This window comes from Oryza sativa, chromosome 3, assembly GCF_034140825.1.
Source record: "Oryza sativa Japonica Group chromosome 3, ASM3414082v1".
Taxonomy (NCBI): domain Eukaryota; kingdom Viridiplantae; phylum Streptophyta; class Magnoliopsida; order Poales; family Poaceae; genus Oryza; species Oryza sativa.
Window position 1 is genome coordinate 22,271,241 of NC_089037.1, and position 19,561 is coordinate 22,290,801.

The 19,561-nt window shown below is 38.8% G+C and overlaps 3 protein-coding genes across 3 annotated transcripts; all 3 read right to left on the reverse strand.

Annotated features, from left to right (window-relative positions):
• Positions 1-3,188: 3,188 nt before the first annotated feature.
• Positions 3,189-7,229, reverse strand: LOC4333331 (secretory carrier-associated membrane protein 4-like). The gene is made up of 13 exons (NM_001418351.1): positions 6,944-7,229; positions 5,910-5,975; positions 5,699-5,812; positions 5,545-5,607; positions 5,369-5,402; positions 5,149-5,271; positions 4,906-4,968; positions 4,679-4,772; positions 4,499-4,544; positions 4,322-4,389; positions 3,982-4,030; positions 3,706-3,771; positions 3,189-3,592 (listed from the first exon to the last, which is right to left on the reverse strand). Exons 1-13 carry the CDS (start codon positions 7,010-7,012, stop codon positions 3,506-3,508), a joined length of 942 nt encoding a protein of 313 aa, NP_001405280.1. The 5' UTR covers positions 7,013-7,229; the 3' UTR covers positions 3,189-3,505.
• A 500-nt stretch (positions 7,230-7,729) lies between these two features.
• On the reverse strand, positions 7,730-12,527 carry LOC107278716 (secretory carrier-associated membrane protein 4-like). The gene is made up of 12 exons (XM_015777568.3): positions 12,424-12,527; positions 11,956-12,042; positions 11,037-11,099; positions 10,634-10,667; positions 10,421-10,543; positions 10,248-10,310; positions 10,039-10,132; positions 9,791-9,836; positions 9,614-9,681; positions 9,270-9,318; positions 8,176-8,241; positions 7,730-8,063 (listed from the first exon to the last, which is right to left on the reverse strand). Exons 1-12 carry the CDS (start codon positions 12,499-12,501, stop codon positions 7,983-7,985), a joined length of 852 nt encoding a protein of 283 aa, XP_015633054.1. The 5' UTR covers positions 12,502-12,527; the 3' UTR covers positions 7,730-7,982.
• A 2,726-nt stretch (positions 12,528-15,253) lies between these two features.
• On the reverse strand, positions 15,254-16,357 carry LOC107280316 (agamous-like MADS-box protein AGL80). Its single transcript, XM_015774087.3, has one exon. It carries the CDS (start codon positions 16,302-16,304, stop codon positions 15,555-15,557), a length of 750 nt encoding a protein of 249 aa, XP_015629573.1. The 5' UTR covers positions 16,305-16,357; the 3' UTR covers positions 15,254-15,554.
• Between the last annotated feature and the right edge of the window lie 3,204 nt (positions 16,358-19,561).

The following is a 19,561-nucleotide window of genomic DNA, read 5'->3' on the forward strand; positions in this document are numbered from 1 at the left end:
GGAATTAATTTGTATGTTGATTATTAATTTCTTCTAATTACCCTTGCAACATATAAAATTATGAACTAAAATTACTTAAAACCGTACCGGCTTGAATTTATAAGAAAATATTATGTCAGAACAATTGAGTTAGTTCCTATGAAACTAACATTCGTACTATGTGTATATCTTTTTGGAATATTTAGCATATCTTAGGATGTATTACTTGAAGATATTTTCTATTAAAAAAATATGGTTAATAAGACTATTTCATATAATTAAAAGCAGACTTCTATTTACTTTTACTCCATCCTTTTTATATGCTTTCGTATGTTCTTTGAAAAATGAATTTAAATTGAAATAAGAGCACAATTAAATAAATATAATTGGTAGATGTACAAAATTTATAAATGTTTAAGTGTTGCAGACTCAAGTACACTTTTGTTGGTAATTTATTATTACGAAGTTGTCATATATAGACAGGCAGATCAAGGGGTGGTCCGGTCCAAAAATAACCCTAGCCCAATGCATATAAACATATGTGAAAAGAAACTTTTGGAAAAAGAAAAAAAACTTCATTATTAATATATTATGATGTACATTTGACCAATTTAGAGTTATAACCATGTTAGATTTAAAGTATTTAAAAAATTGTATAATTTGGATCACCCATATCAAAAATCCTAGTTAATTTTTAAGCATATATATATATATATATATATATATATATATATATATATATATATATATATATATATATATATATATATATATATATATATATATATATATATATATATATATATATATATATATATATATATATATATATATATATATATATATATATATATATATATATATATATATATATATATATATATATATATATATATATATATATATATGGTGATATAATCCATGTTATTAATTTTTTTCATGATTTTTCATAATTCTCTAATGTCATGTAAAGCACCAAGATAGGCCATATTACTTGTTCGCATAATAAATCTAATTTAGCCGTGAATATTTGTGAACTAATAATGAGTATATAGTAATATACTCCATATTTTACTCTCTCCATCCCAGAATATAAGAAGTTTTAGAGCTGGACACGGTTATTAAGAAAGTAGGTGGAATTAAATAGAGAGATGTTATTGGCTGAGAAGTGGAGGTAGGTGAGAAAACTGAATGGTGGATGGTTGTGATTGGTTTGGAAGTGAATGTTGGGCCGAGTTTAGTTCCAAAATTTTTCTTCAAACTTCCAACTTTTCCAACACATCAAAACTTTCCTATACACAAACTTCCAACTTTTCCGTCACTTTGTTCTAATTTCAACCAAACTTCCAATTTTGGTGTGAACTAAACACACCCTTAGTGAAGAAGTTATATTTCGGGACAAATCATGAGTACTAAAAGTTGTTATATTTTGGGACGGAGGGAGTTGTATTTTTCATAATTTTCATGTCCACTTGGATTGCATAAGTGCAAACTTGGATAACATGCAAAAATGTAGAAGTATGGTACGTAGACAAGTTATTCTTTTATATTGATTTATTCATGGTTGAATTTATTTTTTTTATCTGCTTCGATACTATCAATCTAATTTAGACTTGTAAAATGTTCACAACAATATATAATTTCTACCAATTTAAATGTTTTATTGCTGTTTGGTTGCTATGCAAAGAAAGGGTTCTATGTCCAAACTACGTATTTTCCTATATAGCAAAATATGAGCAATATTAATCTCAAATTATTAGTTTAATTATAAATTTAAAACAATTTTAAAAATAAAAACAGGAGATATTGCTTAAAGTTTCTGTTCATTTAACTATCTAGTTATTCATAGAAGTGTTTGATATAAAATAGGACGATGCAGAAAAAGAAGAGATAGAAAAGGGAACTGTCCATGCGTAGTTTTGTACTTCCTCCGTTTCATAATGTAAGACTTTCTAGCATTGTCCATATTCATTTAGATATTAATGAATTTAGACATATGTATGTTTTTAGATTCATTAACATCTATATGTATGTAGGCAATGCTAGAAAGTCTTACATTATGAAACAGAGGGAGTATGCGTGAGTACGTACAGGAGGGAGATTCGTACGTACGCGGAGGTAGAGGTGGAGTTTGTTGGGATTATTTTATTAATTGATCCAATGGTTGAAAATGATGGGTCCACAAATTTTAAGTGAAATTGAGTGATGGATGTTTTTTTTTTCTTAGATTTTTTCTAATTTAGTAGAGTGCCACGTGGCGACTTAGAAGCGTTTGTAGAAGACCACGTGGCGGCTTGAGAGTGTTTATAGGAAGTTTAATGGATTTTTAGTATATAATAGAATAGATAGATAGATAGATTGCTATCTGAGCACATATAGGGAAGAAAACGGGAAACTGTACGCAAATAGCCTCAATCGCCTGTAATCATTTTTTTAAAAGGAATCGAAAACAGTACCAGAGATATCGAAAAATCTAAAACAGAACTATACGGACGGTAATATGTTGGTATCGATCAGAAGCACCGAACTACAATATCACATATTAAAGTTAGCATAACTTTATAATACGACCAAATAAATTCAATCATACAATAGGTAAATTATAAATTCAATCATACAATAATATCACATATTATTCTCTCTGCCTAAAAGTTGGATTAAATTTATTTTCTCCAACAAAAGTTGGATTAAATTTTGGATACTCGTGGCATGCTTTTCAAACTGCTAAACGGTGCGTTTCGTACGAAAACTTTTTATATGAAAGTTGCTCTAAAATATCAAATTAATCCATTTTTTAAGTTTGTAATAATTAAAGCTCAATTAGTCACACGTTATCACCACCTCGTTTTATGTGAAACACTTAATCTTTATCTTCATCTTCATCTTCAGGAGATTCAAACACCACCTAGTGATTTGGTTAAGGATATGGATCAAATAGAGGCATGAACCTTATATATTGACATATTTAGAAATATGGTAATTGTCACATTATAAAATCGGTAATTAACCCAAGAACATGGTAAAACACAAAAACGATTAATATAACGACAAAATTATTTCTGTTTTCAGATTTTTACCATTTCTATTTTTGTCTTCATCGATTACTATTTTCACGTGACTCGGTCGGTAGAAATTAGAAACAAGCATCAATTGGTCAGGAATTTCTACGACTGGTTTCAACCCTACTCATCCCCACATATGTTAGAAATGGCAATGAAAATCAAACTCCATGTTTAGAAACGGCATGCAGAAAGGTATGCTTTTTGTTACATACATAGATCTGGCAAGTCCTAATGCCACAATTTTTCTCTCTCAAATATATACTAGTATCCCTAAAGTGCAAAGCATGAAGTTAGAACAGATCAGAAGAAATGGACATGGACAGCGGAAGAAATCTCAAATCAAGTCACAAAATCCTACATATCATAAGCAGAACAACTCTACTACCACTCTCCAAATTTACAGCGCACAGTAATTTTTCAAACAATGGACACTCCTATGCATTTCACGCATACGTACATCATCATCAAAACGCCGCCCTCGCTGCGCTGCGTGCAGCCTCGCGCTTCATCTCGGCCTCTTTCCCGCTGCCCCGGAAGTAAAGATACACACGCTGCAGTGCAGGGAGCACAGTGCTCACAAGGTTAGATAAATTTTCCTCTGAAAAACGCTAAGCATTCAGAAATTCAGGCAACAGAAAAGAACCAGCAGCAGACAGGACTTGACCTGAATAACCCACATGCTGAGCAGCGACTCCAGGCAAAACATTGCGAATCCAAGAAAATAAAACACCTGCTCATCGAATAGTATCAGACAATGATTTTGTTGTTTGTTAAAAAAGAAATATGTTCATGGGTCGAAGGAATGTTTCTTTCAGTTTTATGAAGATTTGTGTTCCACTGCATATATGTATGAGTTGTACAGGGAAATTAATGTAAACGATTTTGATTTTGTAGTGTAGAATGTTGTTAGTTAAGTCAGGAGACTTCAGTTTTCACTCACCCCAACGATAACAGTATTGCCTATTAAGCTGATTGCTGGAAAAATTCCTCTGCACAAAGAATGAACAGGATGAAGAAAATTAGACATGATCCTGAAATAATTTCTCAAGAAGGTACTGAAAGGGAGCTAATTAAACATAACCAAAGAACATGTATTGATCTTAATAAATTGTTCCATACTTAAAAAATAAAGTTTATTCCGATCAGAGATGAAGACGTCACTGAATATTTGGAACGATGAAACATGTATTTTTTAGATCAGGAAAACTTTGGAGTGCTGGAAATAGAAATGGAGCCTATTGCAAACTTGCAATAGAGCAAGAATATTTGTAGAAACTTACGTCAATGATTTCCCTACAAATAGAATTGATGGAGAAACAGCCGCATACACACAGAAAGCGATGTGGACCTGTTTGTGTCAACACAAACATGTGAGATTCTTGCCCCAAATCCTCAATAGGAACAAAGAAACAATGTACAAAACTATCAGTAATTCTGTAGTGATAAATGGAACTCACCAAGTAGAACAGGAAAAACCATCCAAATTTCAGAGCACTCTCATTCCTGTGATACGTTTTGCAGAAATAAATTATGAGCCAAGGAGATATTAGTTCGAACTAAACAACAGAAAACCTCACAAAAAATGATCCCAAAAAATGCAAATTATAATGTGTGACAAGTAGTAATATTTCATTTACCTCATGGCACGGTAAAGTGGTCGGTACCACAGATAGTAGGCACCTGGGCATCCAAGAATGAAATAGATGACAGCAAGAAACCAGATCTTGGGACCTGCATTAAGAAACAAGGAGTAAATATAAATAAGTTCTAATTATATACAGTTGAGTGCGTACAACACCTCAAATTGTATAGTGTAGTTTCACAAAATGATATTTCAGAAAAAAAGGGACTTTTATCTGCACACCTTCCCCTTTAATCCAAGCAGCCGTAACACAGATGATGTTCCAAAACAAGCACAGGACCAATCCTACAAAACAGAAAAGAGGAAATGAGCTCTTGTATATTGTGTACGAAATCCTTTTTCAATGAACTCAGGTACATTTTAGTAGTACAGTACGAAACAATAATTTTGGTATGATCTGTTTTCTTTTTCCTGCTGTTGTGATCATAGCAAATTGGAGGATTGACAAATCAAAGAAACACGTACCTAAGAGTGACGCAAATGCGACATACTGTGTTCTTTGCAGGTGGACAGGTATCTCATTGCCAATATCATTATGGATGATGGGGAAAAATGGAGGCCAGTTTTTGTCTTCCAACACAATACCAGCTGCAAAACTAGTAAGATCAGCAGTGCAAATCTACAGGGATGAAGGCAAAGGGCAACAAGAAAGAAAAAAATGATGACAACAAAACAGAAGCTCTACCTCGTGCTGCAGCCTCCTCTCTCCTTTTGATTTCCTATACAGACGTAAGCGACAATCAGCATGTTACACATAATCAAATCCATCTTGGCACAACAACTTTGCCAACATAGTTGGAAAGAATTGAAATTCAAGGAAGTACATGCAGCTAACACTGTTCTGCATCATGTTCAGGTTACCTTCTCTCGCCTGTTTAGCTCGGCTTCCTTTGCAAGAAGTTCCTTCTCCCTTGTTTTCATATCCTATATTATGCATATTTAACACGCAGGTAAATTACTTTTGGGAATCATGTCAAATAACATTTCATCACATCATTCAGAGTAGTGTAGTAACCTTGCTAGTGTCCATTGGAATATCCACCGGGGTCGAGAAGTCATTGTAGAAGTCAGCTGGCTCAGGAGGAAGAGGCGAAAGGTGGGTGGCCGGTGGAGCACTAGGGCGTGATTGCTGCATCAAGATGATTGCGTCAACGTACAGATGATCAACCAGCAAATAAATCGTTTTATAATTTCTGTAAGTAAAATTCTGTGTAGTGCAAACTCACTGTTGTATAGAATGCGCCTCCGGAATAGCTGGATTGACCTGCTGATCCTCCTTTAGAAGCTTTATCCTGATAGATGAGCATTGAGCAAGATAAATCAGTAAGATTATTGCGATTGGTGCCTGAAGAATTATTTGTTTGTAGTCCCTTTTTTTAATTTTGTAAACAGCGTTCCGCCTAATATCAAAGCAGAAATACTGAATTGCAAGAAAAAAAAATTAACTTGCCATTTGCACAAACATATGTTTCTGCTGTGAGAGTTATTAAATATATACAGGGTTTTACATTTCGAAATGCAAAATTGATTTTGGAGGTGATGAAAAACCAAAAATAACTTTCATAAAATTTTTAAATTCTGAAAATATTTTTGCTGAATTTGAGCAAATTTTCACTCAATTCAAAGGAACTCTACATTTTTGGACAGATGCACTTCTCTCCAGTAAAAGTAAAATTTTTAAAAAATGAATTAGAATTACAAACCTTAATATATGAAGTGAGCTCAACATGCAGTTGATTGTATATATGTTAAAAAAAACTCCCATATTATCTAAAAAAATGATAAAACTCCCATGACACAAGAAACAGGGTTCGCAAGCAACTAGCAAGCCACAGTCGAATCCGGAAATAAAGTCCCTAGTTGCAAAATTGCAACACATGAAGAGGACACAGAATCACTTTTAGATCATCCGTAGTTCCTTAAAAATCCCAGACAGGACCTAAATCAAAGGCAGCTCTGCACATACCAGTCAAGGTACAAACAATTTTTTTTTTGTCACTTGTGTTCCTGCTATTTTTTTTTCTCATAAAACCATATTCTCTCTCTCCTTTTTCTTTTTTTGGTTTGTTTTGCCGAGCTGTTTTTATGGGTGCAACTAAATTCGAAGCAGACATGATCACCGAATCAATTTTGCTACAAGTAAAGCATATCTATATATACAAGTAAAGCAACTCGAGGAATCAAGGAGGAACGGAAGATGGGTCTGAATATTTTCTGACGGGGAAACAAAAAAACATGGCGAGCTCGCCGGCGAGCTTACCGCGAAAGGGTTGACCTCGTCGCCGCCGCCCTCCTCGAAGGGGTTGTCGTATCTCGACCTGCCAGCCATGGATCAACCTCCGATCACCGCGCGTCTCCCTTCTCCTCTTCCCTCTCTTCTTCCTCTCTTTTCCCTTTTCTTGGCTTCTCTCTCTGCCTGTGCCGAGGTCAGCAAAGACGAAGAGCAGCAGCAGCAGCCTAGATGGACCTGAACTCTGAATTTATTCAGCTATTCCGCAGAGGAAGCAGTTGGTCGTTGCATCATCGATGGCGATCATCTAGAACCAGTGGAAAAATTTTAGCGGACTCCGCGTGGATTTGGCAGGCTCAGGCTCAGCCCGTCGTGTTTACTTTTTTTGTTGCCGTCAAACACCTCAGCCTTGCAACGACTCAGACTCGGCCTAATGTTTTTCTCTCACTTTGCCGCCCCCTCTACGCCACCCTGACAGCGACCGCGTACGTTTCTACATTACACACTTTACTAGATATTCGCAAAATTTCATCCATGTTGCAAGATTTCGCGAGTTCATAGCTGAAATTTTGCGAGAACGGCCTTCCCCGTATCTGTTCTTTCCATTGGATTGCGACATGATGTCAAGAAAGACAGAAAGTATATATATGCGTGATGCAACAACATACCCCCTCCCTAAAAAAAAACTATCTTACCTATGAACCTGGATATAGTTCGTTGCTAGAAATGTTTTTTTTTTTGGATGGAGTAGTATATGCTTGCCGAAAGATTTTCTCTGTAGCAGCTACTACTAGCTAGCATCTGAACAAGGCACAGATTGGGCTTCTACTTTCTTTTCTAGGAACTGTAGTTTCAGACTATCAGACAAGGAAAGTAAGTTGAGCAAACAAAATATCTATGTGAGTGACAAGTGAAACAATTCTGATCTATAAGTACATCATCAGTTCTTGCACTTCCATCAACCACAAGTCCACAACAATCCAACAAATCCACTTACAACTTCACAACAATTTCAAGCTTGATCTTGTCTATCCTTAGCTGCAGCTTCAGGTTCAGGGTTGCTATGTCGTCAGAACCGTGAGCCGCCTGCTGCAGCATCAGGCCTCATCTCGGCCTCCTTCCCTTTCCCGCGGAAATACCAATATACTTTCTGCAAGTAGAAGCAGAGGTTTTCCCATGATTAAAATTCTGTCTTGAAGGAAGTTATATCACTGGGTTTATATATGTAGGCAAAGTTAATTAATGCGGTTGTGTGCGCTTACCTGCATGACCCATATGCTCAGCAACGTCTCAAGGACGAACATCGCGAAACCCAGGAAGAATAATATCTGAAAGACGGAAATAGTTCATGTAATTATGAAAGCATTGAAAGAGGGAACTAGTGCAACTAACAACATTGTATCCCTTCAGTCGTACAACTAGTATCTGAAGTATAATAAGGACCCAGGTATGAAACACTGCCCCGATCCATAAAAAAAATTAAGCTTATTTTTTTATAAATCTTGTTATGTAAACTGAGGACTAATCTTGTAATAAAAGAGTATTATGTATGGCCTCGTTGGTTGTCCAAAAGCTAACTATAAGTTGTAACGGCTTATTAGCGATATAAAATAATTTATGTGTAAATTGTTTATATATGTGTTCTTAGCGACTTAACAGTTAATGTTGAAAAATAAATTACAATGAAAATATGTTAAAATCAACTTAAGTTTGAAAATTCAAAGTTTCGCATTGGCTTATTCTTTTTAGGGCAACCGACGGGGCTAACAATTTCTATCAAAATAAATATAGCAAGTGAAACTGTATTTGAAAGAACGATTTTATGGTACTAACTTGAGGAGTTGCCAAAAGTTGTTTTCTTTAGATAATTAACGATTTATTAATCTAAGTTAATTACATTAAGGTGATACAACTACTCTCTGAACTCTCCAGGTACCTCATTGTAGCTAACATTTCATATATATATTGAAAAACTTGTTCCAGTCTGAAAACATCATAATATTTTTTCCTTCCATTATGAGAAAAATGTCCATCCACACATGGTACATCAACACTCTTACACTCACACACATCCCGCAAGCACTCACCCGCGATTGTGCTCGTTCAACAAATGGTCAATAGATTTAGGTTAGCATAACTCCATGGACCATATTTAAACTTCCTACCGTAAGACCACATTTATGCGTATAAATTGTGGGTGCTAGTATTAAAGCTTGAGATTTCTTTTAGATATGGCTTGAAGATGTTAGCAATTGCTTAAATTAAATTATTTTTAGATTTTGAAATGTGCAAATTGCACTATTGTTTTCTGTTCCCATTCTCATAATCGAGAAATGCTGTCACAGTATAAACTCACCCCGACTGCACCATTGTAGCCTATCACGTTGATCGCTTGAAAAATTCCCCTGGGAATGATAAATAAAATAAGAGAAGCTCGTCAGTTAAAGTTCCAAAACCGCAAAGGAAGTAGCATAAGCTGAGAAGAAACATTAGCAATTTTATGCAACATAGTTAAATTGGACATGAGGAATAGTCAAAGTAAAGCTTCTTTGTGATACACATACAGATATATTAAATAAACTGAAAATATTTACTTATGAGAAAACGAAGCACTTTCTACAATTCAATCTGTAAATAACTAATTGTCAAGCTGAAATAAGAACTATATAAAAACCAAAAAAAAGGCTGAAAGGACCTTACGTCAATGATCTTCCAACGAAAAAAATTGATGGAGAAATGGCTGCATAGATGCAGAAAGATATATGGAACTGCATAGTCAATAAGAACACATAAGCCATTCTTATTGGAACAAGTAGGCAATAGGATGTAAAATAAATTCAAAATTTCCAGATCTTCCAAGAGACCAAGAAAACTTACAAAGTAGAACAGGAAGAACCACCCATATCTGAAAGCACTTTCTTTCCTAGAGAATATGGGATCGTGTCAAATGATTTTTTTTAGATAATTGATAGAAATCTGGCTTCTATATTAACAAAATAACAAGTGGATATACACAACCAAGTGTCAAGTAGTGATGATCAAGTTTTGACCAGGTACTCTAGTACAATACTATAATGTTTGCTAATATTAATTCAGAGAATCAGTAAGGGCATTATATGTAGTACCTCATGGCACGATAAAGAGGCCGGTACCATGAAAAATAGGCACCTGGGCATCCTGTAATGAAGTATATGGCAGCCAGAAACCAGGCCCTAGGGTCTGCATAGATGAAATAAATTAACATATTTGCTCAAAACTAACAAATTAGGGACATAAGCTTAACATACAAGGCATGAATGCAAATTAAATAAGATGAATTTCTCTGAAACCATACCGCCCCACATAATCGCAATAGCACTGACACATATTATGTTCCAGAAGAGGCATATCACCAACCCTGCATGAGAGGTATGCATAATCTTAGCCCGTAGTTACACTTTCGATAACTTATAGTTCTTGAAAAATAGATATGTTTTAAGAAAATAGTCAATTACTGATTATTTGTACCTAGGAGTGATGCAAAAGCGACATACTGCACTCGCTGCAAGTGCACGGGTATGTCATTTGAGATATCAACATGAATGACGGGGAAGAATGGAGGCCAGTTTTTTGGCTCTATAAAAACTCCAGCTGTGTATTCAAGAGGAACACTGGCACGAAATTAATGGGAAATATCAAATAGAACATATGTATGGTTAATACAAAAAAAATACAATTTACCTCTTGCAAGTGCTTCTTCCCTTCTTTTTAGTTCCTGCAGAAAATTAGTTTAGTATCTGCATACATAACAGGAAAATATAACACCACTGTATATTTTATTTAGCGAAAATATGTAATGTAAAGCATATATGTAATGGAAACTTAAAAAGTACCATAGGATATAAAAATGATTTGAGATTTGTCCACATCACAATAAGTACAACTTCTACTCATGATTGAATATCCAAGTCCAAGAGTAAAATTTTTACTCATGGTGAATCTGAGATTAAAAGTTTTACTCATGGTAATGTAGATGAGTCTCAAACATTTTTTTTTCTTTCATTCTAGAGTGGTCTCTAGATTTTCATTACATTTGTGGTTGCACTATATATTTTCCCATTTATTTTAGCTAGTGCATGCATACCTGTTCTCTCTTGTTTAGCTCAGCCTCTTTAGCCAATAGTTCTCTCTCCTTTTTCTTCAGGCCCTGAAGATTTGCAGACATGGTCAAGGGACATGATCTGGGGTTTAAAAAAGGGAAAAAAAATACTAGGGAAGCTCTAATACTGGGTCCAGTAAGTTGGCTTAAGCTCGAAGAATCGCCATATATGGCAGTAAAATGGTTCGTTTTTTACCCTTCATGAGTATATGGTGGCATTCTTCCCATGAAGATAATAAAGATAAAGTTAGTCTAAGCAAAAAAAAACCATTAGTGCATGATAAATTAAGTTTTAATTATTACAAACTTGAAAAATCAAATTATATGATATTTCAAAGCAACTTATATATAGAAAGTTTTTGCATGAATCACACTGTTAGCAGTGTAAAAATTATGCTAATAAAAAATCGAGATAAAATCTGTACAGAAAGGAACACCACCTATATATGTTAAACAGTGACGAACTAGAAAAAAATATTTACGAGTGCAAGTGAAATAAAACTAACATAATCAACATATGATTTCCATGGTGTCAAAGAGTTAAGTCCGATTAAGTTCACACGATCAATCGAGAAGCAACGTTACGAGATGCACTATTGGGTTTATGTGAATATAGGATGTGCGCGACAATAGGTGGTGGGTGAGCCCCCTCTGCAAAAGGAATAAGTTCACCTTAGATCCCTCAATTCGTCGCCCACTCTGATTTTAGTCCTTCAGCCGAAAAACCAGATATAGCCGATCCGCCAACTCACAAAACCAATGCAAACGAGATCTCTTGGCAGCGTCGTCTTCGGTTTTGGCTGACGTGGCGTCTAGTGGCTTATTTGACTAGGTCTTTGTACGTAGTACTAGCAAATAGTATCTGCTGGTCAGCGAGGATGTACTACTTAAGCAGTCCAGATACCTTTTTACTATCAAGAGGATCCACGGATGCACCAGGGTCATTGTAGAAGGCAACAGGTTCATGAGGGAGTGGAGTTGGACGTGGGTGCTACATGAATACAAATATATATGGTCAGTTCATGACAAGTTGAAAAGAGGTACGCAGACCAAACAATTTGAAATGTATAGAAACAATTTCGGAATCACAATACTACAGTCACATAATTGCTTTGCAACTGACAATAACTATATCAGTTTCTTGTTGCAGGTTTCGATGTTCATGGAAACTTAAGTGACCAAAAGATTGTCCAACAGAAGAAAAACAAGAAGCTGGGAAATTAAACTCAGGAGGGATCGAGATATCAGGCCAAATTAATCTAGTTAGTATAGAGAGATAAAAAACTCATAAAAAAACACAACTGAATTCGAAGCAATTCTGAACAAAATTATATTCGAGCAAGTTTATAGAGCTACAGGAGAAGAAGCGTACCGAGAAGGGGTTGACCTGATCTATCTCGACCTCCTCGAACGGGTTGTCGCTGTGCCCCCACCTCCCTCCGGCCGCCATCGATCGCAACTGTTTAGAATGCCAACTCTCAGAACGTCTCGCTTGGCAATTAAGCTGCTAATATAGGTACGTAGTACTTGTATGCCTAGCTACGGGATGGAAATTTCGTCGCAGATGCTGTAAAAAGCCAGTGTCGTCGTCCTAGTAGCTACGTTGTCATATGGCACACACTCGATCGGACGCACGCCTTGTACGGCACGACGGCTCTGCTAGCGAAATACTAGTATTGTTTCTTTTGTTGTGTTATGCACTTATGCTCCCTCGAGCTAGTCGTGGTCGATGGATACGTTCCTGGGCCAGAGTAGCTAGTAATTGGTGAGTATGGTGAGCCGGCCGGCCGGCCGGGACGGCAAAAACGGTGGCGTTGGAATTTGGTTGGCGCACAAGTGGCTTCAGCAGCGTAAGCCCAAGCAGGAGTAGCCAATTGACAGCTTTTTCCATGCATATGTTAGAGTATATATATATGCAACGGTACGTGGAGAACAAGGCGTTGGCAAAACAAAATTCCCTAATAAATCATGTACACAGTATTTGGTAAATTATTCCGGGCTTTTCCATTCATGTATGTATACTTTAGGTTATAAAAAAAAAAACTCTCGATTCGCTCTCAGCTCACATGCTCAATCTCTCTGAAAATTGTCGGACGATGAATAGTTCACTGAAAACCAACAAGAACAGAGAAAACAGAGAAGTGTTTTGGCGCACCTTTTCGTTTTTCTTCTATTTATTCTCCTCAGCCCGTGAGGTTGTTACATGCATATCAGACTCCGACTTTACTAGATCTAACAACTGAACGCGTCATCCCACGCTGCAGACCCAACTCAGCCACTACAACCGAAAAAGTCTCTAATTGACCGACCTCTGAATATTTCAGTCCGGCCATGCAATGCACAAAGGAATTTGAAGCTAAATGCTGTTACAACATGCAAAAGACTAATTCAAACAACTAAACATGATAGGCGTTAAAGATTATTTGCTACTCTGTCATAGGTTGTTTAGGAATTTTTTTGACTGGGGTTGTTGAAGAATTTAAAAACAGATATACAACATTCTACAGATAAAGCTATAGATCTTATAAATTGTTGCGAAAACGCTAGCTGCCAAGCGTCCAACTCGAGCAAAATCATTGGATGCCATCCACCTCATGCCATTGCCACCTCCCTCATGTTTGTTTTGCTTGGTGTCAACAAATTTTCTAAGGGAAGGCCACAACGTTGAGCTTCCCCGACCTCACGCTCGTGACGACCTCCTCCTGCTGGTTGTTTCTGCAGCCGCCTGGACCAACCATAGTTGGTGGAACCTCTGTCTTGACGTGGCTTCGTGAGCTTGTTGTCAATGAGCACTTGATCCCGCGTCAACCGCCTCCACATCAAATTTGCACCAAAAACTCAGATCCAACCAAAGGAGTAGAGGAAAAAGGTGGATCTAGCCATTGAAGTAGATGAAAAAGGAGGATCCGACAACAAGAGTAGAGAGCAATGACAGTTCCAACTACTGGAGTAGAGAACGATGGCGGATCCATCCATTAGTAGAGGAAGAAGGCGGATACGGTCACCAGAGCACAGGAAGAAGACAACGGTAGGATGTTGCATTATGTTGTTTATCTTTACTTTGTTATGTTCGAGTGTTTCATCCTCTTTTTGTTGGATGCTAGGTACAATGCGGAATGTATTTTCTTCAATGTTGCACAATAGGGCCTTGATGTTTCAATCAATTTTTTTTCGATGATTGCATCTGTTTGATTTTTTTTGCCAAGCGTTGACACATTTTTCATCGAGCGATGAAACATCTAAAACAAATTTTGTTGAAACATTTTTCACAGATGATGAAACATTAATTAGATACATTTCTCTATTCGTGGTGAAATACCATTTGATAATTTGTAAATATCAAACGTCCTGGCCTAGTTGTGTCCAAATTGCTGACCTTGGTTCATGCACTGGCGAGTTTGTCCTCCATCTTTTGTAGATTCGATAAACTTTAGCAATGGCAGCAACAGCCTTCAACCAATTAGATTTTGGGGGTTACTGTGGGGGTAGGGAGGGGAGAAGAGGGGGGAGTTTCTTTTTTTAGAGGTGGGTCAGGGTGGAGAAAGGCCCAATGGTGGGTGGCAGCAATGGGGAGGAGGCGACAAAGTGATAGTACTGTTGAAGCTACTTGGTGGGGAGGAGGTGGTGGGTAGTAGAGGCGATGGGGTATCGAGAAGATAGTGGCTAGGTGGCATTGGGTTATGATGGTGGATCTGATGGCCGGAGTCACCGTAAACGGAGGAGGCTTTGCTTCTCTCCCATGGAGGAGGGAGTCCTTGCCATGTTCGTTGGGACAATATTTTGTCGTAATAAAGTATATGTGCACCGTAAAGCACTTATACGAGCATATTTTAATTATGTCAGTTGTAGGAGGCTGCATACCAAATATAGTGCACCTATGGTCGGTCACCTGAAATCCGCATAATGCAAAGGGTGGCAGAAAAATCGTGTCCGGCTCTTTAGGAAAATAAATATTGCTAGAAAAGATTCCTCTTATAGCAAGAGATCCTATAGTTTTGCTACGCTTCTTCTTTCACCTATTTCATATGGTAGTACAGGTCGAACTGAAAAAAGTTATTTTCCTTGCACATAAGATCTTTCTTGGGTTGAACATAGACTTTTTTTTAATTTACTCACTCATCCATTTTCTCATAGCTTATAAAAGAGAGGAATTTCACTGTTTAAGCATACATGAGTACAGTTATACAAAAAGTCCCAAAATATATAAAAGAGAGGAATTTCATTGTTTAAGCATTTAGCTAGTAATAAGATACCACAAGTACATGAAGCAAACAACAAGAATAGTTTATGGGGATCTAAAAGAGGAAAAATGGATATTAGGACTGAAAATGGAAATGGGATTCTGGGATAAAAAAAGGAATGAGATATTTGGGTTGTAAATAAAGGAGTGAAAGAGACCCTCCAAACTTGATAGTTGACCATGGTTTCTCTAGAAAACATCATTTTAGAAGAAGCCCACCCTTAACATGCTGGAAAGGCATGCAAATGGCAATGAGCCCCTCCTTACTTGGGAGGGAATGAAATACCCTGGTTGGCCAATGAGGATCCTGCGCCAATGTTGAAAGGTTGCACCATGTCACCACTGGGTCCAGCAGTGTTGCTTCTGCCGCTACCTCTGAACAAACTATAGCCCAATGAGCCAATGCCCCTTACAACACCCATGAGCCATCCCCCCCTCTGGATTGGTGCCTCTTGCGCAACAGTGTAGCCCGCCGTGGTGTAAGGCAGTACCCCCATGGTTGGCAGTGAAATAGACGCTGGTAGGAGGCCCTGCTCGTGGAGCTTCTGGAGTTGATCATTGACGATGTTGAGGCGTGCATCTACAAGCCAGCCAAGGCTGGTAAGTTGCTCAATGGTGATCCCCTCAAGGCCTGGGCGGCGGCCTTCGAGAGCTTCAATGAGGAGTAGCTTGGTCTCACTTTCATCGGCATCACGCCTCACCTTGTCTAACTGCTCTTGGAACTTGTTGATGCGCTCCTGGATGAAGCCCTCCAGGTCGGTCATCTTCTTATATTTGTCCAGCTGTGGCAAGGTCTTGAAGCGCTCGAGAACTCTCATCACCTCCGACTCCGACGGCCAAACCACCGTTGCTTGCGCCTCACCCTCACCATACACCATGAGGCATGTGTCCACATTGCATAGTGTTGCCAGCTCGCTTGCCTTCTTCATCAAGCCCTTGAGCCGCTTCTTGAATGTTGCCCGCCGCTTCGCATCATTGATGATCCGCTGCAGCTTCACCTTGTTGCGAGCCATGGCCTTCACGATTCACCACTTTCTTGCAAGAATGCACCTGTAGATTGATGAGAAATGGTTAGATTGATATGAGATCAAAGAAAGAGGAATATGGTGCTTTTATAGTGGAAGATCAGATCGCAACAATCAGCAAGTTGTGGAAAGAAATTATTTACAGATCCAAGAATATCAAATGAATCAATGCGAGTTAATGTTTTCCTGATAAAAATGCCTGGTTAATATGCAGCTGGCTAGCATACTTGTCGACCTTTAATCGTGTCTGTCTTTGGAAACTTCATTGCAAGGATGAGCTAGCAACAGCCAATAGGCATTACTCGCTAGATGATAACGTGTTCACACCAAAGATGTTAATCTAATAAGGTGCTTAATATGGGTCCAGTTCAACAGATATTTATAAGCTCATCCTATTTCATACACATAATAGGATTGAAGTATAATAGTCAAGATTTTTAAAATTTGCTTAGAATTAAGTACATGGTGTGTTGGAGGTAGGCCATGAGGCCCTTCAGCCGACACGCCGAAGCAGATGGTAACGAAGAACGGTGGAGCACGACAAAGCATAGTGAAACACTATGGAGTTGGGAAAACCCGCGGAGTCCAAGGCCGACAACCTAATAGTGGACACCTGTGGAGAGGACAATAAAAGCTACCTAAAAAGACCCCTGAGAAAGGGCCAGCCCAATAGTTGACCCGTATCCGCTCAGTAGGTTGAGAAGGTGGGCTAAAGACAAGAATATCCCTATAAACATCCATATCAATGGGACAGGAATGTAAAAGCCTATCTAAGCCAAACCCCAGGGTTTGTTGTTAGGCTTGTAAATCTATAAATAGCCCGTAAGAGGAATTTTTCTTTGATAAATAGGAAACTTAAGATTAAGATGCTCTAAAATGGAAACGAGAGAATGAATTCGAGGGATTTTGTAGTTCATTAATCAAGGCTTGGCAGAAGAGCTTGAGAAGTTTCCAACAATTAAAGATCCAGATCACGGAATGGATACGAAATCTAGTGGCGGCAAGTAAGATAGGGAAACAGAAACTATTGTTTTTGGTGAATTATTAGTGTGCAGATGAATTTCATCCACTACTATTGAAGAAGCTTTTAACTGTAAGACGAATTCCAAAAAAAATGATACATACCTCATTGTTTTCGTACTTTCCATTAGGACAAGTGTTCGTCTTTGGACAACAGCTAGCGCCGTCCGTCGGGAACCGAGCAAAAGTCAATGCCACCCAAGAGAAGGTTGACTAGGAGGAAAACGGTTCCACAGAGCATCGCAGGAACTACCGAAGGTGACGCCGAAGATGGTGCCAAAGCTGAAGTCCAAGGGGTTCCCGTCGAAGCTCAGCCTGAGAGTCTTTAGGCTCAGGCATGTAGGCTTCAGGGGGCGACGAAGTTGAGGACCAGTGAGTGATGCCTAGCACGGTTTAAACAACATCGGTCCCAAGGCTGGAGTATGAGGCAGTGAAGCAAAAACATGGCTAGGCTGTAGGAAATTCTTCGCCAGATGCAGCAACAACACACAACAACAACAACAACAACAACAAGAAGCGGCCATGCAGGCAAGAGTTGGTGTTGTGACGTGCGTGGCCGTGCTGAATGTGTTCTATCCACCCTCCGGCCCCACCGCACGCCTAAGATTGTTCCAAGTCTCGGTGGCCCCGACCCTTCTAGGAGGTTTGGGTGCTACTTCAGTAACACAAGCTTCGACATCGCACTGACGATTGGACGTCGGGTCGACACTCCATGCACAATTCCAAGTCTTCCTCCAGCAAATGAATGTTAGTCTTCCATAGAATACTCAAGTACCACCACAAGCAGCAACACCTATGTTTATGCCAATTGTTGGAGGAGCAACTCAATGGCTGGTGGCATGGCAATTGACGGTCATTAAGTATAAACTTTAACCATCAATTCCTGCATAAAAGATATCAAATGTACTAGCAAAACTTAGTGGTAGGAGTTTACTACTAACAACTTCCACTAGTTTTGGTAAATATATGTATGCATGTTATTTAAGGAGAAAATACACCAGACATACAAGGATTGGAGGGCCCACAAGTCATTCATAACCGACTTAAAGTTTGACCAAACCATCCTCAACTGCAATAGGGGCCCACCTATCAGAGACTTTAGAAAGGTGGTGGCTAGGGGAGGCTTGCTGTCATGCCCAGAAATTTAGCCCAAATTTCTAGACTATTTTGTGTATTAAATCCTTGTCCAGGACCAGCCAGGGTACACAAAACAACAAGTAATATACAGTTCCAACGTAAATAAAAGCGTAAAATACTTACAGAAGAGGCGCTTAGTCCTCACACCGAAAGAGAACGACAGCAGCGGAAAAAGGCGATCCTAGCGGGGCTTCAGCTCCACTCCACAGGCAAAACTCAACTGGGGTCTGAGCCTTGGCCTTCTAACTTCGTCTTCAGCTCAGAAGCACTACACTTCTGAAAAAGGGAAATAATAGCAAGGCAGAGTACAACCACCGTACTCAGCAAGCCACACCAATGATGCAGACGTGCAAGGGGATACAAGGACGGTTTGTGGCTATTTGCATAAAGGCGGTTGTAAAATATTTTATTGAGCAAAACAGTAAAAGTGTTGAGTAATTAAAGTAACATTAAATCTCCACTGATCAACGCTACACCACGTTGAACAGGCCCAACCAACCCACATGAACTACAGTGCATTGAGTCGATTTATTAAGGTGGGACTAATCACGGTGAATCTGGTCGACCGCCCATAACCGTGGGCACGGCTATTCAAATAGTTTTACTCTGGCCAGAGGTGTACAACTGTACCCACAAGACACAGCCCCACGACACGTTTCCGTGTGCCGACATGCCACCATGACATATCGGAAAGAGGCCGTGACAGGACCCTTCGCATAACCCCCTCTAACCAAGCACACCACACCTCAGGTTTCACCCCCACTCCTCGCAAGGCAGCGGGCAATCCCCTCTCGTACCTAGGTGAATCCGGAAGCCGCATAGGCCGTCGCAGGGCCCATCCAAACTCCATCACGCCCACCCTTGCTTGGATGCGTCAGCTAGAGGAAAGCTACACTACAAGCCCAGCCGTTGCCCACGCTGGCTTGTGGAAAGTACGAGGAAATCTTCCAGGGTTTCCCGCGAACCGGTCCTTAACTGCCATGGGTGCGACTAGCAAAACCATGCACCCACAGCCCACAATTCAGTCGCATTTTAGTTGGATAATTACGACCACTGAAACATGGCCGGGTGTCTCGAGCACGCAGCTC